Source organism: Radiomyces spectabilis (assembly GCF_025331425.1).
Source record: "Radiomyces spectabilis strain NRRL 2753 chromosome Unknown BYT42scaffold_2, whole genome shotgun sequence".
Lineage (NCBI taxonomy): Eukaryota > Fungi > Mucoromycota > Mucoromycetes > Mucorales > Radiomycetaceae > Radiomyces > Radiomyces spectabilis.
The window spans coordinates 2,425,728-2,448,531 of NW_026251927.1; the positions used below are offsets into that span (position 1 = coordinate 2,425,728).

General features: G+C 44.5%; 8 protein-coding genes across 8 annotated transcripts; 3 read left to right on the forward strand and 5 right to left on the reverse strand.

Moving 5' to 3' along the window:
* Positions 1–2,137: 2,137 nt before the first annotated feature.
* Positions 2,138–7,302, reverse strand: BYT42DRAFT_204279 (uncharacterized protein). The gene is made up of 12 exons (XM_051562536.1): positions 6,290–7,302; positions 5,915–6,217; positions 5,509–5,847; positions 5,357–5,445; positions 5,164–5,281; positions 4,949–5,097; positions 4,704–4,874; positions 4,517–4,634; positions 4,314–4,457; positions 3,474–4,247; positions 3,058–3,402; positions 2,138–2,991 (listed from the first exon to the last, which is right to left on the reverse strand). Exons 1-12 carry the CDS (start codon positions 7,091–7,093, stop codon positions 2,428–2,430), a joined length of 3,918 nt encoding a protein of 1,305 aa, XP_051427623.1. The 5' UTR covers positions 7,094–7,302; the 3' UTR covers positions 2,138–2,427.
* Positions 7,200–8,598, forward strand: BYT42DRAFT_557712 (AP complex, mu/sigma subunit). The gene is made up of 5 exons (XM_051566931.1): positions 7,200–7,454; positions 7,534–7,737; positions 7,800–7,853; positions 7,927–7,944; positions 8,023–8,598. The coding sequence occupies exons 1-5, from the start codon at positions 7,386–7,388 to the stop codon at positions 8,197–8,199; spliced, it is 522 nt and encodes a 173-aa protein (XP_051427624.1). The 5' UTR covers positions 7,200–7,385; the 3' UTR covers positions 8,200–8,598.
* A 68-nt stretch (positions 8,599–8,666) lies between these two features.
* On the reverse strand, positions 8,667–9,913 carry BYT42DRAFT_475535 (Septin-type guanine nucleotide-binding (G) domain-containing protein; the record flags this gene model as incomplete). The annotated part of the gene is made up of 3 exons (XM_051563610.1): positions 8,667–8,836; positions 9,026–9,527; positions 9,584–9,913. Coding segments are annotated over 3 exons (1,002 nt in total), but the record flags the coding sequence as incomplete, so codon positions are not given.
* A 749-nt stretch (positions 9,914–10,662) lies between these two features.
* BYT42DRAFT_642111 (uncharacterized protein) lies at positions 10,663–12,730 on the reverse strand. Its single transcript, XM_051572573.1, has 9 exons — positions 12,366–12,730; positions 12,233–12,311; positions 12,110–12,168; positions 11,932–12,047; positions 11,607–11,861; positions 11,416–11,535; positions 11,205–11,358; positions 11,033–11,136; positions 10,663–10,967 (listed from the first exon to the last, which is right to left on the reverse strand). The coding sequence occupies exons 1-9, from the start codon at positions 12,400–12,402 to the stop codon at positions 10,941–10,943; spliced, it is 951 nt and encodes a 316-aa protein (XP_051427626.1). The 5' UTR covers positions 12,403–12,730; the 3' UTR covers positions 10,663–10,940.
* A 26-nt stretch (positions 12,731–12,756) lies between these two features.
* BYT42DRAFT_557717 (uncharacterized protein) lies at positions 12,757–14,550 on the reverse strand. The gene has a single exon (XM_051566932.1). The coding sequence runs from the start codon at positions 14,538–14,540 to the stop codon at positions 13,104–13,106; it is 1,437 nt and encodes a 478-aa protein (XP_051427627.1). The 5' UTR covers positions 14,541–14,550; the 3' UTR covers positions 12,757–13,103.
* Positions 14,551–15,006: 456 nt separating this feature from the next.
* On the forward strand, positions 15,007–16,170 carry BYT42DRAFT_610886 (uncharacterized protein; the record flags this gene model as incomplete). The annotated part of the gene is made up of 3 exons (XM_051571433.1): positions 15,007–15,094; positions 15,163–15,228; positions 15,575–16,170. 3 exons carry the CDS (start codon positions 15,007–15,009, stop codon positions 16,168–16,170), a joined length of 750 nt encoding a protein of 249 aa, XP_051427628.1.
* Positions 16,171–16,892: 722 nt separating this feature from the next.
* On the forward strand, positions 16,893–18,234 carry BYT42DRAFT_557720 (dolichol-phosphate mannosyltransferase). Its single transcript, XM_051566933.1, has 7 exons — positions 16,893–17,243; positions 17,308–17,341; positions 17,405–17,481; positions 17,538–17,563; positions 17,630–17,725; positions 17,794–17,862; positions 17,937–18,234. Exons 1-7 carry the CDS (start codon positions 16,977–16,979, stop codon positions 18,154–18,156), a joined length of 789 nt encoding a protein of 262 aa, XP_051427629.1. The 5' UTR covers positions 16,893–16,976; the 3' UTR covers positions 18,157–18,234.
* A 150-nt stretch (positions 18,235–18,384) lies between these two features.
* Positions 18,385–21,450, reverse strand: BYT42DRAFT_509844 (uncharacterized protein). The gene is made up of 3 exons (XM_051565138.1): positions 21,238–21,450; positions 20,600–21,016; positions 18,385–20,504 (listed from the first exon to the last, which is right to left on the reverse strand). Exons 1-3 carry the CDS (start codon positions 21,402–21,404, stop codon positions 18,461–18,463), a joined length of 2,628 nt encoding a protein of 875 aa, XP_051427630.1. The 5' UTR covers positions 21,405–21,450; the 3' UTR covers positions 18,385–18,460.
* Between the last annotated feature and the right edge of the window lie 1,354 nt (positions 21,451–22,804).

Consider the following 22,804-nt stretch of genomic DNA (forward strand, 5'->3'; position numbering starts at 1 on the left):
TTTGTTGGGAAGAGGATCGGTTCTTTCATCGGGAGATCGTTTTTGTGGCAAAATCGAAGTCGTGGTGGCGTCTGAGTTGATTTGATCTTTGCTTTGCGTTCCTTTTTGCAAGGCAAGATGGTCATGGTCTTTTGATTTCGTTGGTTTGCTTTCCTCCTTGCTTTGAGCTTCTTGACTCTGAGATGATGTTGCTACTGGAACAGAATCCGTAGTCGACGGTTGCTTGGATGATTTTTGCTTTGTCACGGGTTGTGCTGAGAGAGGAGGACAAGATTCAGCCGTCTTTGCTCCTGTTGCTGCCTTGTTATGATCATTGTTTTGCGACGTCTTTTTGGACCTTGAAGATGTGGAGCTATCCTTCTTTTCTTTAGCTTTGACTGATTTGAGGTCTGTAAGGTCTTGAACTTTTTGCTTTGGTGAAGACGTTGCTACCGGATAAGAAGCATCGGTTGGTGGTTGGTTGTAAGGTTTGGCGTGGAATGGCGGACTTTTTGGTGCAACAGGTTGTTCTGCGGGTATGGCTCTGGTTTCACTTTGAGAGGATGGTTTTTGTCTTGGGAGCAGATCGATTTTGCTTGTAGGTTCATCAGAGCGTCGTTTTCGTGGCAAGACGGTTGGCAACGTTTCTGAGGTTGTTGGGGGACGAGTTTCTGTTGGGGTGGAAAAGGCAGGAGTCAAAGTGGCGGGATTGGAGGTGGTTGAGCTGGGGGAGGATGAAATAACGTTGGTATCAAGAGTATGCATGGGAAGCTTTTTAGTGGCGAATTTTGATGAAGATGCTTTGTACAGAGGAGTGATATTGCTTTGGGAAGAAGAGGTTTCGGTGTGTAGAGTGGAGATGGCTGTGGTTGCCTTGTGGAGAGGTGTGAGCGATCGGCGTTTCGCTGATGGAGGGGTGATGGTAGCTGCAAGTTCAGGCAGTTTTCTTTTATGAAAAGCGATATCAGAGTGAGTCAATGGTTGTTTGTTTTCGTTGTGAATGGCAGGACTGAATGACTGCGAACGATGGAGGGGGCTGACGGTCGATTCATCGTCGAATGAAGGATTCCTCTGGTCGTCATAGCCAGCATCATGTCGTTCGTTATCTTCAGGTGTATGTACAGGTGGATCCAAATGATGGCTAGAAAGTAGAGGAATGTGAATAGGAGGGAATGTAATGACGGAAGGTTCTTGATGTTGCGATCCCAACAGGGGTTCGGTGGGTGCTTCTTGAAGGGAATCATAATGAGAAGAACTCTGGAAGTCTTGACGGGAATAATGGCTAGCGTGAGGTTTGAAGCATGCTTCATAAAAAGCATCGTGAGCATCCATGAGGGAAGTGTCTTGGTGACGAGTGCGTGCCGAACGGGGACTTTCATATATGGCATTCTCGTCTTCTTGTGTGTCCGCTCGAAGTAGGCGTGACCTTTGTGCACGTGGTGAACCCACTTCGGTAGCACGCGCCACTACTGGTACTCCACGATTGTCAAAGCTAGGAGAATAAAAAGCAGATCGTGTAGACATTACTATAACAATAACAATAAAAAATAGCAGAACTTGAAAAAAAAAAGACAACGTCGGAAGCTTTTTTTCCCCCTTTTTCCTATTCAGCAGGACACGCTACAAGACACGCTCTAAGTGACTGTTTCAAAAAAAATCACGTCCGTTTCAGCAGACGCGATCAAAAGCACCGACAAATAGACCATTCCATGGTTACTGCAAGTGTGTCTCTCCTTTCATTGATATACAAATGCAGAAATTTTGTACTTGCCCTGGTTTTTGTACCCCATTCATTATGCATACATTGCTAGGTAAACAATAACCGTATCGTGGCTTTGACGACGGTAAGAAGCACACGTCCGTCGCCATCCTTCAAAGCTACCGGACGTACTGGTGCATTTTTTTTTAGAATCACATACTTCTGGTTTATGTTTATTCGACAAGTCCAACTGCTATAGTAGGTTTATAAATAGCTAAAAAGGGATTGAAAGCCATTATACAATCGTGTCACCAAATGGGTCGAAAACGGATAACCAACACATGCTTGCCCAATTATGCAACTATGCGACAGGTGGCCCGCACGTACACGGCATCCTTACCCCGAATAGTTACATAAAATATACAACCAGCACCATCAGCCCGTATTCAAATTTCCTATATTCCCAGGGAACCTTCTACCCAAGTTCAAGTAAAACTTCAAGCATTCGAGGTCGCGAAATCATTGATCACAGATGTTCCATTTAAGAATTTTTTAGGACCTTTCTCAAATTGATCTGTCCTGCGGCATGAAAAACGCAAGAAAAAAGTCGCAGATGTTATAAAGCATATTTCATTAGTAGGCATCAAACCTAAGAAACACAAGCATCATAAATTACACAAAATTAAAAAATCAACAAAAGCATGAACCAAGAACAAGAACCAGGATGAAAAAGCCGACACCAGGTTTCATTATACAGGTAACGTATGCTCTTCTTCAGATGGAGTGATGACATGGGCAGGAAGCACAGGCAAGGTGAACCCTTCTTGAAGCGTTTGTGGGTTGGCGGCATGGGGTGGTGGAGGAGGGGGAGGAGGAGACGTGGAAGCAGAAGTTGAACTTGAAGCAGTAGGCGCAATAGTAGCAGCAGGAGTAGTGGTACTGAGAGGATTGTTGCGTTTGGCGAACTCAGCATGCAAGAATTCTCGGACGTGTTTACCACTGCGCATGCGCAGTATACGAAGAATGGTCTCGCTATTCGGTAAATCGATCGATAATGACTTTCGCACTGGTTTCCTTTTTCGCACCGTGTTTCGTGAATGATACACAGATTTACTACGATCAGCCTTTCTTCCACCTCGCATCTTCAGCTCAACCTGGTTCTTCAACGCCGCATGATAAGCACGAATTAATTGATCCGTCTCCAAGTTATAGGCCACATTGATAGCCAGTAGCGCATAGTATTGCGAGTTCTCCAATTTGTCCAGTGTTACGGCGTCTCCATCTTCACCACCATTAAACAAGACCTTTAGCAACTGTACAAAATATAGTCAGTGAATGGTTGCCACTACAAAAAAGAAACTCGATAGCTGTCCACTTACTTCAAGCCATTTGAAGACCACGTGGAATTCATAGTCATCTAGTGGTTTCATATCCGAGGGATGCTCGGATAACGGTGGTAGCAGTACGCCTTCAAGCGTAATGAGAATCTCCTTCCAGATCTTCAAGATCACCATTTGCATGTTGGTTTCCGTCAAGTTATCATTTAATATCTTGAGGTTGCGTTCCAAATAATCCAGTAGCGGTGCAATGGCATCTTCGCAATCTTGCAAACTTGGCTCCACATGTTTCTGAGTTCGGCTAAACGAGGAAAAGAAGCTACGGTCCCTTCCAAGTAACTTATCCAAGGTCTTGCGCGATAATACCTGACGCATCATACGACTCATCTGTACAATAACAAAAAGGAGAGAGACGTTAAAATATATAACGCAAGCTATTTGTGCCTACTCAAATTTACCCTGTCCACGATCAATCCTGCCGCATCGTTCTCTGCGCGTTTGAGGGTTCGGAACGCTTTACCGAACCAAAACTGAATATCATCCTTTTCGCCTTCCATGCTGACGCGAAGAATCAGTTTGCCTTGAGGATGAAGCTTAAGCACCAGTTCATGGGTTTGGTAATCGTCAAAATAATCGGGTGACAGTTTGAACCACACGCCGCCGCACTCATCATTGGCTCCAATCAGATCTTCATCGTAGACCACCGCCAAGACGTCGACCGTTTTCTCCGTCAACCATATATCAAACACTTGATCCCAGCGCGGATTGAGTGTTTCATAGACCGTTCGCGTTCGGGTAATTTGTTTTCCGTCAATCTCCAATACCACATATGGATCGCTCAAACCATTGTTATCCAGCGGTTGAAGATTCTCCGCACGTACGATTTTGATGGAATACAAAAAGTTGGTCTGTTTCGGTTTGTCAACCGTGGGTATATCATGATCGCGCATGTATTCCGCAACGTCATCCACATCCATAATTTGGTATAATCTATCCAGTCGCGCTCGAGCCGCCTCAATATTGTTGATCTTAACACAAAGTTCCGGTGTGAAATCGAGGACCAGATGTCCATGTTTCTTGGAGCTGCCATACAGCTGATGACGTGCTTTATCCAGAAACGACGATGCTGGTGACGAAGTATGCTCCGTTTCCGGCTCAAGTCTTGGGTAGATATGATCGGTAATCATATCTTCCAAGGTATAGGTATATTGTTCCAACGCCACACTGATCACCTAATGCCATAATTTCGATTAAGCCGTCGGCGTTTTTTGAAAAAGGAAAGAGCCGAACAACGATACCTTGGAAAGAGCTGTCATGAAACGACACAGCTGAAGTTCGTTGGGCCATTGTAAATTTTGGACAAAATCAACAGCTTGATGGAACATACTGAAAAGATCCACCACGGATGAGGAATGCAATGTCACGTCATTGATGCGAGCAAACTGTTATTCCAAGATTGACATCAGCCCCAGATCGTCCAACACTATACAGAGTCCTTTACCTCGTCCTGTTTAATAGCATTTTCAACCCATTCCGGTGTGGCAGCACTGGTGGTTATCATCCACCGTCGGACATGTTGCAAGAACCACAGTTCCACCTTGAACAATTCAATGTCTTTCCTATAAACGAAAAGGAGGCGATCAATTCATATATATCCTATTCAAAAAGACATGATGCTTGTGCCATACTTTAAACCATGCTGATCGCACAATCGCTTGATGCCAAGGACTTTGTGGTAAAGTTCAAAAGTTACTTCGATGTCGGCCTCTTTGGCTTCGGGGAGGTATGCCCAGTTCTCAATTTGTAGGGTAAAAAAGAACATTTGTCGGGTCATGACAATACTAGGCACATCGATGATACTAGAAAAATGATAATGCAAGATGAGAAGCTGGTCACGCTAATGGGTAACCGGTGCACGGCTCGTGTTTTTTACCCTTTAATAGGCGTCTTGAATTTGCGCTTACTAAGAGATACGAGATCTTTCAGTAATTTATCCGCCAGAGTCAGTAGTTTGGTCATATCGTCGTTCTCTGAATTCTTGACAGATTCTTCAAGGAGTGTCCATCGTGTCACCGCAGCACCCTTTTACCATTGATCAACATCACGTTTTTACATGTATACTGGTCGCTTTCCAAAGAAAATGATTACCTTTACGACTTCCTCCAGTGATGCAAATTCTCGCAAGGGACTATCATGATCTTCTAGATAGGCCGGATTGTCGTAGATTCTGTCCAACATGGTGACAATATCGGCTACCCACTGCGGACTATTAAACATGGTTTGAGTACTTGGCAGCCTCGTTGTACGGGAATGTCTTAGCAAAGTTGGCGCAGAACTATACCTGATCTTCCAATATTCGGATAAAGCATCCGCCAGAGCATGAAGGAACGTTTGATTTAAACCTTCAAAGACCCGAATTAAACTTTCGCGCTACAAGAAAACAACAAGTCTTAATATCCACATCGACTAGGGCAAGCTATAGATACCACGTACATCATTAATGGTCCAGTTGGCCATATCGTTTTCTTTGATCACTTTGTCAAGATTGCGTGTAGCATCTTTGACGTCCTCGAACCGAAGTTCGTTGGCGTCAAAACGGGATTTGACGAGCTCCAGATAAAGCACGGCACGGAAAGGCGCTGTAAGTCGCCAAGCGATCCAACACTCACGAAGAAGATCGTCCGATTGTTGTGACAGAACACTGGATTTAGCTCGTTCAGAATCCGGAATTTCTTTCATATCGTAATCGATGCATTTATCCATCAGGACACGAAAGTACGAACGAGGATCATTGGGTATAAATGTAAAGGAGCTTTGAGAAGCTTCGGTTCGCTAGATGCCCACAGTTAATATCTAGAGAGTAGCAAACCCGCAGTCGTAACCCCCTCTAATCACTTACTGTCGGTGAAGGTACATCGTATTCGGATCCACTATTATACATGGAGGACCGTTTGCCTTCAGAGTTCAGACGGCCATGTCCCGATAACAGGTTGTAGCTTCCAATATCGGTACCAGCAGATCCACCGAGGGATAACTCGGGATGCATCGCTAAAAGTGACTTGCTCAACTCGTTTAATTGCTGAATTTCTCGTCTCTGCCAAGTCTCATACACGTGCGGATTGGTAAAATCCTCTCGTCGACCAGGAAACGGTTGGTTCATATGGACGTTGTTGATGCATTTTTTCAGATCGATGAGTAATGCCTACAAAATTATGGTCAAGCTTGCATGAGATGATGCAGTTGTGACAAAAAATATTATTAAAGGTAGACTCACCGATTCCGTGCAGATAGACTGTAGCTCGCAGAGTTTACGTCGATGTTCGGCGTCATCGACTCCAAATAGTTTCTGTACCATTTTGACCAAACCAAATTGTTCCAGAGCTTCCAACGGTTCTTTGGTTGATGTGACGGAGGGACTTGCCGGAGAGCGTTTTTCGGAATTATGGCGCGTTGTCTTTTTAGATCCGGTGAGTTCAAGTAGTTTGTCCATGACTTCGGGAACCGCGGAAGAAGGAGCATCTTCCTGGAGCGTGCACATGAGGATTTCGGCGAATCGGGCAATATACCGCTTCAGATCTTCATTCTTGGCGGCTGATGTCAAGTTGCTCCGTTTCAATTCCATTTGACTGATTTGCAAGAATTCCACGATGAGGTTGTTGACGGTGCCTGTTGGACGGTACCGATGCTGCTGGACGTATTTTCGTGTTTGGGCAATGATAGCAATGAAGCAAGGGTCTCTGTACTCTGGTTTCAAAGTGTCCTTGCCTTTTCGGATATCGTCTAGACGTCGTAACAGAGCCCGAACAATTTCACGGGTCAGTTTATCTGGTTTGCTGTCGTCTGAAAATTTATCGGTGAAGTTGCCTAGCATTTCACTCATGCCAAGATGAACCGAACGTCGATGGTCGACTGATTTCTTTTCTTTGGGAGGCGACAATGTACTACCGGACTGGCCGAGGTAAGCCCGGATGGCACATCGCAGGGCAAAGTCGTAGACGGCCGACGGATTGATGATGCGACCGCTCTTACGGCTTCCACCACCACCGCGACGTAGTGTGGAACCGTTCCGTATCTCCATAATGATTACGTTAGTTGAATGGGCCGGTAACAGCGAGAAGACTCACAAGAGAAGGAACCAGGAGGGAGCCGATAACCACGAGCGGATTAGAAAAGAATCGATGAGGAATCGCTTTTCTGAGTTTGAATAAACCGTAGCACCTGGAGGAACTCTTGAACCTTCCTTTTTTGGAACAACACAAAAACGTCGCTCATCTTTCCGAAACGGGCACGAACGGCCGAAAACACAAAAAATCCCTCGCCACTGGTTTGGATCCCCGCATTCGTTTTGGACACTCTGTCACCCACTGACCATGATCAAGTCCGTCCTCATTTTCAATAACCATGGCAAACCACGGTTAATCAAGTTTTATCAACAAATTGTAATTGGGCGATTGTGTTCATGGAGCAGTATGATGGTGATTATCCGTTCTTAACTCGATGACTTGGTCTTTGTTGCAGGATATCGCTACGCAACAGGCTCTCGTTCAGGAAATCTTCTCACTCGTTTCAAAGCGACCAGATACCGTTTGCAATTTCTTGGAAGGCAGTAAACTTCTCGGCGGAAAAGACACACGCGTCATTTATCGTCATTATGCTACGCTATACTTTGTTTTTGTCGTCGATGAAAGCGAGAGCGAATTAGGCATTCTCGACCTCATTCAGGTAAAGGAACAGCGATATATCCCTTTATACTGGATTAGCTATTCACATACAACTATCTGCAGGTGTTTGTAGAAAGCTTGGATCGTTGTTTTGAAAATGTCTGCGAGTTGGATTTGGTGAGTATTGGATGGCACAATGGTGAACGGTCCCTTGGATCACATCCATTAATCGCAGTTACTTTTTTGATAGATTTTCCACTTTGATGAGGTAATCTGAAGCCTGGTGGGCGGGATCTTGCTTGGTAAAAAGCGGCAGCTAGTGAGTGGTAGCTTACACTTACTCTAGGTCCACTATATTTTATCAGAAATCATCCAGGGAGGGATGGTTCTTGAAACCAATATGAACGAGATTGTGGCCGCCATTAACGAAGCCAACAAAGCGAAAAAGAAAGGCAGCAGTGCGGCTACAACCGCTTTGGGAATGCGAGCAACAGAAACACTGCGCACTGGCTTTCGGCACTAATGGTTTATGTCCCACCACACCCAACCCGATGCGTCCAGAAATGGCGAAGCGAATCGCAAGATACCTGTCTATTGATTGTATAATACGAACAACAAGTGAAGCAATGCATTTTATTTTTATTCCTGTAAACAAAACAAAAAAAAATCAAAAGAAGAACAAATGGAACAAAACCCCGTCTTTCAGATACAAGAGGAAACGTTCATATGGAGATGATATGGCATAATAGAAAGGGAAAAAAAGGAAAGAATAAAAAAAGGATGTGGATTTTTTCAAGGTAAATGAACAAAAGCCAAGGGTACGGCTCTTTTATGATGAGTAGGGTGGGAGACGACAAGATGGATCAAAATCAAGCCATGGATTCCTTAGACGGGAAGAAGCGTTGGCTAGATAATATTATTCATATATTAAACCAAAATATTTCCTCCCTTGTCTTCAATGGTCATCATATGTTGCACTTGCCGATTCAAGAGCTGTTCCGTACGATATTGTTCGTAGAATCGTTCAAAGGTGTCAATGCGGAGCATATCCCGATGTTCCGTGAGGAGCATCGTTCGAAGCTTCTCGAAATCACAATGCTCAGGGTTGCAGCATTCCACAATGGCCCACGGATATCGTCGTCCAAGAATCGTCTTGACCGCTCGGTTCACCGCATTTCGGTTGGACTTGTTTCGCTTACGTCGACGACTGTTCGACTTGGAACCATCGTCTTCTTCCGAATCAAAGTCGTTTTGATAACTTGTCAACCCCGCCGAAGGTTGGCTCTGCTGACCCTGCAGACCGCGCGTGCCTTCATCTTTCGCGTCGTTGCGGGTAATCATCAATGGACGGCCAGTTTCCACGTCTTCTTCATATCCAATCAAGCAGTATGGCATGTATTCAAGGTAGTCGATCATGGCACGAGCGTCGCCGTCTTCATCTTCACCGTCATCGATCGTTTCCTGCAACAGTTCGACAATACGGGCAATCGTGGTCGATCCCAAGGAGTCGACGAGCTGCATGTTGTCTGATTTAGCGTCATCGTCATCGACTGTAATGGAATTATCCTTGGAATCGACTTCTTCGTCCTCATCCGTGCTGATATATCCGTAGATGGGTATTTGCAGAACATCGAAAATGTCCTTTCGAAATTGCTTCTTGAATTGAGCACGTTGATTGATCGATAAGACGTCTGCTTTGCCAATGACGGGAAGGATGTTCACTCGAGAACTGAGAAGCTTGATCACGTAGCGGTCTGTATCATTGAGTCCAGGTCCATTTGTATCGATAAAGTAAAGACACGCATGGATATGAGTATCCACGGCCTTTGCATCACGCTTCACTTTGGTTTCCTAGGGAACAGGTTGTTAATCGCTTGTGTATGAATATGATGCTCTGATGTACTTACCTCAACCAATGTGCATTCGAATTGGTGGTCGATGTACTTGGCGATGTATCGAAGTTGATGATCAAATGTGAAGCTGTTGGAAAAGCCGGGGGTGTCGATGATGGTGAGGGCGGTTCGTTGGCCGTTTTCCTCAATATGCATCGATACGCTGTAGAGCTCTTCGGTGTTTCGCAATGGCTCCTTCAACACCATGGGTTTCGACTCCTTGTAGGTGTTTGGTACAATGTTCTGCTTCATTCGTTCGCAGAGCGTCCTCACGAACACAGTTTTGCCCGATCCCGACGGACCGACGACCATGATGTTCAAGTAGGAAGCAGGCTCTTTTCGAGAAGTTCTCACTTGACCCGCCAGCTTTTGAGAATAAGCGTTGTAGAGCATAATGTTCACAGCAAGTTAAATCAAGGCAAAAAAGAGAAGAGGGATGTTTTGTCTCTGTCAAATTTTCACCCCGTACCAGGGTGTGGAAAAGCTTGAATATATATACATGGTTTCCTGATCGCGAAACGAGCTGGACCTTGATTAAGGTATCGTCCGAGTTTAACCACTTTGAAAATTTTTAGTTTGTTTTGGGCGAGCAGTATTACAAAAAAGACTTCATTTGACGCGATATCACCAGCTCTGCAAACACACTGGGTCCACTCGGAAGTTTACCCGCTTAGTCTACCCCGGCGTTTGTTGATTTTCATCAACGTCCGATTAAGGAAGTAACTGTCAACACCATTTAGATATTGTGATCTCAAAGAAACAAACTCATATCTTTCCGAAGCTGTCAATAACTAACTTGCAGTCCAGTTTGCAACACAAAAAAGATGACCTAACCATCTCATGATATCAAGGCCAACCCCAAGATCCCGCCTTGCAAAAGCAAATGTTATGGCCCGACGAGAACCCTTTACCGTCATTGCCTTGCTCCACTTTGTTCACATCGAGATTTGGGGTTTTTAGCATGCCCAGATTGACGCACCTTCAGGGACCATGTTGCCTATCTCTTCCTACCTGAATCACACCGCTTTCGGCTTTCTGGTTTCAGGAAAGTGCTTACCATCCGCCACAGAGAGATGATCTTATACGTTAACATGGCAACAAATGCACGCTATATAACTTTGTTTAACAAAAGACATCATCTAACTGTATATTCTACAAGTATGCCAGGTCTTTATGAAAGATGAAATCCAAAGAAAGAAGAATTGAAGTGCGATGTAAATACAAGTCATCATGATGTCTCTGTATAAAAATACTCAAACATACATAAAAGGTCGAGGTTTTCTGTAATGATGTCGCTAACAAATTGACTTGAGGATAAACAGGTAATGTAAATTCGAGATTTTCGTTTCGATGCAAAAATCCACGCGTCTCGTCACTGAGATTGCATCATCTGTGCTTTCTGTAAAGACATATCCATTTTCAGAACTCAGCATTGAAGACAATGAAGATAATCTATCCACGTACCAGTTGTCGGATTTGATCCCTCTGTTGAGGCGGCAGTGAATTGATTTGATCGTCTGTTAATTGCAACACTTGCATCAAAATGGCACGCTGCTGCTCATCTGCAACTGTAATCATGCATATGAATAACAAATAACACACATTGGCCCCTTTAGCTCATCGAAGCACAACTTACCTTGATTGACCATGGGCGGAGTAGGCGCCATAGGAGGTGTCGCTGTCGCCATGGGCGGCGTAGGAGTGGCAGTTGTGGCCATGGGGGCCGGTGCAGGCGGCGCCGCAGCAGCAGCCGCAGCTGGTGCCGACTGAGCTGTTTGGTTTACGATTGTCTATACCGACGGTCTTATTAGGCGAAACATCATGGATCAGAATAAAAATAAACATACTGTAATAATATTGGCGTCGACGATATTCATCATGATCATCGCCTGGAAAAGTGCGTAGGCGACGGATGGATTGGTCATCAGGAATTCTCTAGTGTATTGAGGTTTATCCACGGACATTTGCTGTGTAGATAGGGGAAAAAAAAACAATACATCAATACCACTGACGTCGAGAGTAGCCTTTGGATGTGCACCTTCATATTGCTAATAAGTGCGAACAAATCATCCGCCGTCATAGAATTCAAGAAACTGGAAATTTCTTCCGCAGATACAGGTTTGACAGGTTCGGCTGTTGGTTGCTGTGCAGGAGAAATAACGGGGGGAATAGTCGTGTTTGGAGGCATATGCGCTACCGGAGCATGTTGAGCTTGTAAAGGTGGTGTTGAATGCACTGCAGAATGCGGTGGGGTAGATGCTGCTTGTTTGGTTGGACCGTGCGGCCGCCTTGACTGTGATATAATGAAGGTTCTTTTAATTGGGTGACCTATCTCGAGTTAAACTCATCAAGTCCAATCGAACCTGTGATTGAGGTCGTTGCATTGGCATGTCTGCAGACGCATAGGATACGCGAAGCGCTCGACCGCCGAGCTCGTATTCATTCAGATTTCGTACTGCACTGGCCGCGGTTTCCGGATCTGGAATAAATCAAGGTGAGAACCAAATGCGTTTTTTTCTCTCGAATGAAGGATCAACCAACCATAATATTCGCAGAAAGCATAGCCTTTATGTCGGTTAGCGTCGCGATCGTACATTAACCTATTATTGTCCATCCGGTGAGCTTCAAGTGTGATTGGTACAGCCTGACCAAGTGCTATCCTACCGGAAGTTGGCAATAGGCCCTACTTCTTTGAACACGTCAGTCAGTTCTTCTTCAGTAAGATCGAATGGGATGTTGCCAACTAGAAAAAATGTCAGCATATGGGCCAGGAACGTGGCAGGTGATCACCGCTTACTATATATTGCATTCGACCGACGAGACGATGGATTCATTACAGGTATGCAAACTGTGAAGGGAACTCGTTGGGCTGGCGTCGCGAAACTGGGCGATTCAGCACTGTGACTGCAGGTTTTTGGACTCACCCGTAGGAAGTTGGAAATGCAGCTCGACGACTAATATGACGATACGGCAGGTATTCTTCTCATTCTGTATTCATTTGTGGTATATTACGCAGACATCTGGAGAGCATAGATGCTCCTTTGACACAAAATTGGTGTATGTAAATAAGAACCATGCAGTTAATGCTGTTCAATGTCAAGTCACTAATTGGCCAATCATATGCTGCCATAGACCGATATAAATTTGAGGCACACTGTTGCCATATGGCTACTCTTACTGTACATTCGTAATGTGACCAAAAACAGTTATTTGTTGTTGTTTTTTTTTTTGAATAAATTTATCTATACTCGATTACACCAGATAATGAAAAAAGGATCAAATGGGGTCATATAAGAATATTATATCGTAACTATCATGATGCTTGCATCAGTTGTGTGAATCATCCGTGAATTCGATTTTTGCACATGGACCTGCCATAAACCGTGCAGACAGTTGATAACACTGATACATTCGAATGACCGTGTAAATTGCAAAGTATTTCGTGTAAAATTGTAGAGTATCCTGTGTGGGAACGCTGCTCTCAGAAGAGAAAAATTTGGTTCCGATGTCAATGAATCATTTTTTTCACTATGCATTAGTGACTCCTTTCGTTGGCATATGTGCCATCGTGTGGTGAGTTCATCATCATCGTATGTTGCGGTGGTGCAGGCGGGGGTGCGGAGCTCATCATTTGAGGCGACTGCATCCTTTGTGCTGGTACAGGATGGGGAGAATAGTCGTGCTGTTGATACACATCGCCGTAACCTGCAGCATAAGGCTGACCATACTGCGCTGCATATTGCTCCGGATAGTAACCTTGAGTGTACCCTTCAGCGTGTGGATCGTAAGCGTACTGATAATTCTGGTATTCTCCGTGATAAGGTGGTTGCGCATGTTGTGTGTGAGGCGTGTGGTCACCGACGTCTTGTCTTGCCGCATAGCCGTGATCCGATGATGACTGGTGACTAGCGAGAGGAAGCATCCCCTCCGCTGGCATACCGTGCCCACCAGCACCTACCGTGTTATAATTTACCACGGGTGAAGTCACGCTCTGGAAAGCTTCATCACTCAATTGGGGATGATAGGGCTGTGAAGGAGACAGGGTTTGATAGGCCGCCTGAGGTGTATAAGCTCCCTGCGCATACGCTAGATCGTGATTCGGATCATAGGCTCTTTGAGGTGATGCTATATTATGCTGCGCTTCATAATCAGATGCATGGTAAGGGTCGTGCATATTATATCCATTTCCTGCTCCATCATTGTATGTGTTGGCTTCTTGGGTTTCAAACACGTGGTTTCCGTTACCAGGAGTAAAGATTTCATCCATGGCACGACTGGTACGCGTTGCTCTCGCTCTTCGTTTGCGACGGATCAAGAAACGGGTAAGCGCGGCTAGAGCTATCAAACCAATAATACCACCCACAATCCCGCCGATCAGGGCGCTTTTGCTCATGCTGCCAGAGCTGTCCGCATCCGCATTGGAAGCCACAGCAGAAGGGGAAGCGGGTGATGAAGAAGTAATGGATGACCCTATCGATGTCGCAGCTGGAGACGAAGCCAAGGATTCAATAGTCGACGAAGAAAGGATAGGAACATCGGATGGCACTGAATTGACTGCTGATGGTGTAGACGTGTGGGGTTTTGGGGCCACGGGAGGAGCGGACGTTGCCGTAGGTGCTGTAGGCTTTGAGTCTACCTGGGATGATGGTTTACTGGTCACAGCTGGAGTGGTAGCCGCAGCGGATGTCGTTGGGGTTGGCTTGGGAGGATCTTGCTTTGACGGTTCCGCGGGTTCTGTGGGTTCCTTGGATTCTTTAGGTGGCTCATTTTCGGTGGGCTTTTCAGATGCCACAGGTTTTTCGGTGGTCGCGTCTGATTCAGCAGGTGAAGGCGTTGACGGAGGAGCGTCCGCGGGTTCCTTGGAGTCGGTTGTTGTAGGTTGATCCGCGGCCGCTGGAGCTGCCATGGATTTCTTGGGCTCATTGTCAGCAGCGTCCAAGGTAGGCTGTGAAGGGGAACTAGAGGGATCCATGGGATAATGGGGAGAAAAAGCAATAAAGAAAAATAAAACAATACCCAGGTTCTATGAATACGAATAAAAGTGGACACAAAGCGTGTCCTGTGTAACATTAGATTTGTCCAGGCAATAAAAGGAAATCGAGATCGACGGTGGCAAATTACGACTCAGCAGCAAGAAGTTTTTATTGTGTTTAAGATACCAATTTTTTCTTATGCTCATTTACTTTTCTATTACGAAAGGGGTTGCAGTTTTCGTAATAAAGAAAGCTGTCCACTGCATCGCTGCCCTGGAAAAAGTACCCATCATCTCAGAAACTAAAGTCGCTCCTTTACAAATTACTTGTCCGTGCTCGGATTGGATCAACCTTGTTTTATTTTTACTTTTTCAACAAAAAAGATTCTCTTATTTGAGGGAATCTGAGGATGAAGCATTACCAAATTAGGATTTTACGCAATAAATACTAGAGTATAGACTGCATATGACGAAAGTACGCAAAGAAGCTGGATATTTACGAATGTTTGTCTCTACGGAAAATGCGTGCAGGCTTCCCATATGTTATGTGCTAGGTATGGTTTTCATCTTCCATTTTTTCTTCTATCGAATAGGTTATTCATATGCATACCTACAAATATAGGTGAGCTAGTGCCGCAGCGCTTATATCAGCAGAGATTTATCGACCAGGTGCACGAAGAACATGGTGGTAAAATTCTTTTTTATTCAGCAATTGTGGGACCCATAAGTCGACTAATCAGGATATGATCGAATAAAAGAAGTAGATGTCAAAAACGAGAGTTCAATAAGGTGCGAATAATCCTCTGATGAATCAGGGGGATATTCTGAGCTTATTTTTTTCTGCCTGCTACTTTTGGTTGACCAGTTTCTCAGTAGTATTATTTGTGGAACAATCAGTTACCTTGTTTCCCATCGCGGTGAGAAAGAAAAAAGCTTCGTTCAGGCTCTCATGCAAACACTGAACTGCTTATGAGAATAAGCAAACAGTTACATATGACGACGTAGGATAGTACCCCTACTTAAATCCGAAACAGACCGAGAACTGTTTGAAGATCGAATCACTATTCACGGCGATACACTTGAAGATTGCCTCGGCGTAAGCCAGCGTGCGAATGAAATGATACAGCGTGGATTGTCAAGCCTTCGTGCTGGTCCGAACGCAGACGTGCAACTGAGGACAGCCTCATTGCTGCGACGTCAATTTTATCCCCATCCCGAGAAAGACATGGCCCGTTTTCCTCACCGCCGTCTTCCTCACCCTCAACTGGCGTCACGGTCACTTTCACCAACGGTACCTACATCGTATTGCGCGCGCCTTCATTCCGATGATCTGCCGACTCATCGCGTGGAAATGCGACAGGCTTATTCATCTGAAGACCAGTGGACATTTGTTCAAATTTGTATCGATGCCCACAATTCCGACACAACAACACTAACGCAGAGAGCCTATGCCTTGGAACGCCATCTATCAACAAGGCAAAGAAAGAGGATATTTCAAAACATTGAAAGCGGCCAACACAATGCGAAGCGCTTTTTATCTTCAGACGAATGCTCGGTATTACAAGCCGATATCCCGGATGTGGATGGGAACAAGGCACAGAATTATATTTGGCGGAACATGCAAATATAACAGGACCGGAGAGGTCAGCCTTGCAAGATGCCAGGTGCTGTGGGAATATTAAACGCAGGAAGAGGATAACGGTTCCGGAACAAGAACTAGAAACAAGGACAAGATATAGGGTGTATCACAGCAGAGATAACTGATTGAGTTTTTTCAGATTTAAAATGCGGTGATATTTATACTATGGATTGTGTGATCGATTTGAATTGAGATAGAATAATGATTATATTTGACGAGAGACAATGATGTGATAAGTGTTAGCCAACATGGTAACGATCAATGCATACTGCTAAGTGTGGCCCATCTTGCCTGGATCGCCCGACTTTGACTTTGCCTAAACAGGTTTAGAAATCGACTAATAAGTTCACAGCGCGTGAAAGAGTCCAGAAAGTTGCGTGGGCTTTCCTGGGTTATCAAGGGAAAATAGAAAATTGCGCTATCAGAGGTACATTCAAAGAATAGTATAATATTTACTGTCTTATTCATAATCATTGCGAGTATTCATATTCGTTAAACTATCGGATCTGAGGTAGACGATCCTTCAATGATCGATGCATAGAAACATTACGATTGAGAAATATGGCTTGAACATTTCATCGCTAATGTAATATTATGTGGATTAGGAGCATGAAAGCATGGCATATCTGAGGTGATGAAGGTTTGATTTGATATCTGTGAAGAATCGATCTGACATTGATTCTCGGAAATTGCAACGCTTAGCTGTGATTGGGCAAACCATGTGATCAAACGCACCGCACAATTCGCACAGTTACGCAGATGCCGAATTTGGATCTCCCTTGCCTCATATTTGACCTATGGACAGCAATTCAGGGTCTCAACACGCGGTTTTGACGGTTGACGATTCTTTGACCAATTACCCCACCATGGCTTCTAATAAATACTCAGTGTTGCTACCTACCTATAACGAACGTGAAAACCTGCCCATCATCACGTGGCTTCTTGCGCGTACATTTACCCAACAGGGCATTGACTGGGAAATCGTTATTATCGACGATGGCAGTCCTGATGGCACTCAAGACGTCGCCAAAGAACTGCAAAAAGTATACGGCGAAAATCATATCGTAAGCATTTTCCATGGCACCATACCTAACGGACCTTCCATTTGCTCACTTCAATGACCATTAGCAATTAAGACCGCGCGCTGGCAAACTGGGTTTAGGTAACCGCGTAGTTTTCTGACTACTTTGTTGATGATGTATTCAAAAATAGTTCTATTTTATAGGTACTGCTTATGTGCACGGGTTACAATATGCCACCGGTAATTATATTATTATCATGGATGCTGACTTTTCGCATCATGTAAGTATGTCGGAAAAAAAGAAGCAAACAAGTTCCTGTTACTCAATAAGTGATAGCCTAAATTCATACCGGATATGATCAAGTAAGTCAAGTCAGAGAGAGATAAACTGCAGACATCAATTGAATACAGTACTCAAGTTATACGTAGGCTACAAGCGGAGCACAATTATGATATCGTTAGCGGTACGCGATATCGCCCTGGTGGAGGAGTCTATGGTTGGGATTTGAAACGAAAACTCGTCAGGTATGTATAATGATTATCGATCCAAAAGGTAAATAAAATACTCACTGGACATACGCCCGTTTAATTAGCCGAGGTGCCAATTTCCTTGCCACCTTGATGCTGCGACCAAAAACTTCGGATCTGACAGGCAGCTTCCGGTAAGCAGTCAAAATTTGTTGACAAATAATTCATGCATGTTCATATGTGTCTCACACAATCACCGGCATTCTAGCTTGTATAAGAAGGAAGTCTTACATCAACTCATTAATGCCACAATATCCAAGGGCTATGTTTTCCAAATGGAGATGATTGTACGAGCACGACAGTTCAACTACTCTGTCGGTGAAGTGCCGATTACGTTTGTGGATCGTGTTTACGGCGAAAGTAAAATGGGTGTTTCTGAAATCGTACAATATGCTCAAGGCGTGTGGCGTTTATTTAGAACAATCTAATGTTTTGGTTCGGATTAAATAAATCTTAGGATCGTATTTGGGACAGTGTCAATGTATAAAATGTGCTTTTCGAATGGGGGTCTTGTCATGATCAGCTCCATTGTTCACCTCACTCACTCTGAATTTTGTTTGAGAACCCCGTAGTAGCAATATTATCGCAACCATCAGGTAAAAATGTGGATGGTCCCACTCGATTTGTGTGGACAAAGGTCAGGTCTAGTTCTGGTTAGAGTTTGGAAAAACGTGTCTTATTTACATTTCAAGTTTATTATCGTATGAGAATATTCATCAAAGTTCGTCCATTTCAAATTTCGATAAGTATTATGGTACAGTCATCATAATCCTGTAGGGTGGAAGCAAAAAATCCGTGGGCACTTTCTCTATTGGCGAAGTATCGAGCTGCCATCACCAATGTACGTTCCTTGATCTTACGTTGCAGTGCTTCCTGTTCATTTAATTCACGGTACAATAATGGAACCCGAGGTGGTTCGGCCGGAAGGTCGGGCCCATTTGTTGATGGTTCATCCTTAGATCCCGCCTGTGATTCCTGCCCGGGCGCTTTGGGCTCATTGTCGGAGATTGTTGGTTCATCTGTTGACATTTTCGCGCTCGATGGCTCAGATGTGGCATCAGAGACGGCTTGTGGAGCCGATTCAACCGACCCAATCGATTTATCAGATTGAACTGTTTCCGATGATTCAACTGGTTCGGTCAGTGTAGGTGTAGGTCCAGATGTAGTTTTAGATACAGGCGTAGGTGAAGATGCAGATGCGGTGGGCGCAGTGGCGTCATCCGTAGTCTTTGGTTCCGTAGTTTCGGTAGTTTTGGGATCGGCATCCTTCATAAGGACATCTTCTTCCTTTTTACCGTGTTCAATTGTCTGTCCTTCTTCGGGGTTCTCGAAATAGTACTTTCCAATTTTTTCCCCATCTTCAATCATGGGACCAATGACTTTTGCAATGGCCCGATTTTGACGTTCGGCGGTTTCTTCATACATGTAATCAAAGGTGCCGTCGGTGCTCATGAACAGAAAATGCCTTCGCTTTCCTTTATGCGCCGCTGAAGTCAACACGGTTCGCATATTTTCGTCTTGTTTGTCCACATCGTCATCGCATATCCGAATAAAGTTCACATCCGGTTCACACGATATGATTTTTCGTTTGGGGTCCATCTTGAAATCCAAATCACCACAAGATCGTGCGACATTCAAGGACGGAATACGATCTTGATTCGATCGAGACTTTACCGATGCATGGTTGGAAGATGCTTGTGTAAGCTGGGCCGTCGTATTCCCCGTCTCTGCTTCGGCACTCCCATTGGACTGATCATGACCTGCGTGATAGCCTTTGGGGCGAATACGGGCATTCTTCAAAGCTAAACGTTTGGCATGGCGATTGCCATCTTCTCTCAATTTATCCAATTCCACCTTGATGACGCGATTTTGCACCGAATCCACAAACTCGCCACCATTTTCAAGGATCTCGCGAGCTAAATGTTCCAAGTAAGGCTTATGGTCTTGCGAAGCGAATACCACGTCCATTTTGTAATCCAAATCCACCGCGCCAGCTACGGGATATCCGTGAGGATTGGTATTCGTCGCGGCAGGTGTATTGCTGGGTTCCGGAGCTGATATAAGAATGGAGCGAGAATCGCCAACGTTGACATTGACCATCCAACTGCCAAAAAACAGATTGATAATAAGGGTGCTGCCATCGTTATCCACATGCTGTTCAACCGACGGTTCAGAGGTAGCATCCAATTCCATCTTGTCCGTGGACTCGTTTTTGCTTCCTTCGTCTGTTTCAGGTGTTTGCTTCGGTTGTGCGTCTTTTTGTCGACCGAGTTCGATTCTTTTCATGGCGAGATACTCTTCATCTAATGCTTCGACCATCCGTTTTACGTCTGTTTCAAAACGCCGCTGAACTTGGATGTCACCAAACTCGGTAGGGTCGTAATCGGCGCATAATTTCTGAATGGCGGCAGGTGTGTTGCGAACAAAAAATTCAGAGCAACCAGGACCGCCATGACCGTCTGCGAGAATGAACATGCGGCCAACAATAGTGGGTTTTTCATCCTTTTTTTGTTGAACAATGTCGGCGACGCGAAATTTATCCTCACAGTGAACTTTGGGAATTTTGACTTTTTCATGCGATCGGAAGCGGGGATACGTATAACCTTTCTGTTGCACAATGGCGAAATGACCAGCAATAGGATATTCTGCAAAATTGATGGGATCGATGTAAGTCATTTCAGTGGTGGGTGGTGAGTATAATAAGGAATAATTGTTGATTGTGTCTTCTTCAGGCACCGTATTCATCTGAGACTCTTCTTCCGAACCGGAGCCAAAGCTGGAAAAATCCCGCCCATACAAAAAGAATAACAAATCCATCAATCCTCAGAGCATTCTAATCATGTCGCTTTTTCCCCTTGTCACTTTTCTTACCTTAATTCATCATCTGTATCCACATCAATTTCAGAACCTTCGCTTTCTCCACCGCTGTAATTTGCGTTTTGTTTACGTTTCAGTTTCGACGCTCTAGCACGTCGACGATTGGCTTTGCGTAAGGCCGCTTCGGGAGAATAATACTTTGGTGCTTTTCGATGTCGCTTGCCTAGCTGGCTTGCATAAGAGGAGGAATATGAGGCGTGTTCTACCGGCTTCAGGATAATCGGTTCATCAGGTATCTCTTGCGGTTCAGGCGGTGTGACTCCGTTGAGCACGGAGTCCGATATGGAGTATTTCGCCTGACGGCCCGATTCATCCTTCTCAATGCGGAAAGGATCAGGCTGACGCAAATCTCTCGCGGTTTTACGAGATGTCGAGATAATGCCTTGCACCGTACTTTTGGGAGTTTCACCTCTGTAAGGAAAGAAAAATGGGATACATCATTAGTAAAATTGCCCACGGATCAAGCGGAATTCCTTTTTTTCCTCGCTATGCACGGTGAAATGTGAGCATTCAGGCCAATCAAATAACATGGTGTGTTTAAGTGACGACTGCATTTCATTTCTGTACCATGTCATGGGAGCCCTCTTGCGGCAGAGAAAAAGGAGATATAACGAGAGAGATAGAAAAATAACCTGAGAGGCAGCAAATCCAAGGCTCTGACGGCAATGACCAATTGCGCGGCGTTCATTGACTGGTTACCGTAATGGAAGATGGTAGCAATCACTTTCATGAAGGAGGAATTTGCCCTCAGCTGATCGCAGAGATTCAGCTGAGTGAGCTCTGTGTCGATCGATACCATGAAAGCTAATTTGGCATTACCACTTGTCCGAACAAACCAAATTTCCCTACTTTATTTTTGCTGCAACGACCGTCAATTTTCAGTGACCGCAAAAGGAAGACGGAATTTTTTATAAAGCCTCTGACGTCACAGCACAAAGCGAAGATTCGAAGCCCCACACCCATGGGCGTTTTCATGCTAACCTTGTTAACTGCCCTCGTACAGTTTTCCTGGGCATAGGGTTGGAGTTAAGTTGACTCTGGACAGCTCACTGAGACATCTCTTTTGTTTTTATATGCGAACTTGATGTGCCAATAGTAGAAGCCTCGGCGCTGCTTCAAAAAACTGACCCTGATCCATGACTCTGGCAACCTTTCTCTGCGACGTTTCTACTGAAAGTACTCTGTGATGTTTGAGACGTTGCTGAATAATATTGTATGGCACATATTTCCTGCTGTTACGAAGTCTCTGAAAGTACAAGCATACTGACATAGTACTCCACATTTGTATATGTTATGGTGCGAGCGGACGCGCGACAAAAGAGAAGTAGCTCTGTGGTTCAATGTTAATAATCTGTGGCGACAGAACCGAATGAAGCAAATCTATATGCTTTTGGATAATGCTTATATTGTATGCTGATAGATAATCTGCAAAGGATTGCAAAAAAATTGAACTGGATTTTCCGTATCATGGTTTCATTATCATTGACACAATGTATCTCTGGATTCTGTTGTTATGACATTGAGTGAAGATATTCTGCCTCAATATTTTGATTAGATCGGTTGGTCTATGGCCTGTTGCGGCTTCATTCCGTCGAACAGTTTAGGATGCATGGATTATCTACCTCCCTGCAATGAATGCTTGAAGGTGACGAAATACTCAACTCGAATACAGCAGCTGTCACTGAACGGCATCTATCCAAAGTTTGATGACTGTGTGCCATCAAACGGGCAGCAAAGGTAGCGTCACCCAGCATCCGCACGTATGCAACACCGTGTGGCCTTCAAATAATGGTTCAGATGTCTTTTTTGGCATAAGCTAAGCGCTTACACGTACCTTATCATAGGTCTAAATGGTGCGCGCCCCATAAAGAGAGTTGAATGTGAAATCACTACAAATAGACTTTTTTCAGGGCGTGGGAACATATAATAGGTTGCTAGGAGATTTAATATACTCGACAAATAACAACCAATCCGCAGCTTTAATGGGAGACAATTATCTTAGAGTTGCAGTAAAACCGGTGCGGTAGAACAGAATGTGTACACTCCTGTTCAAAAGTCACCGTAGGAATTTCAAAATTTCTAATTCCAAAAAAAAAAAACGAAAATGCAATGATATGTTTCGATGGACAGTGTCCATAATAAAAGGCCATCCGAACAACTCCAAAATTTATAGTTGAGATATCCGATAACCTGTAACAA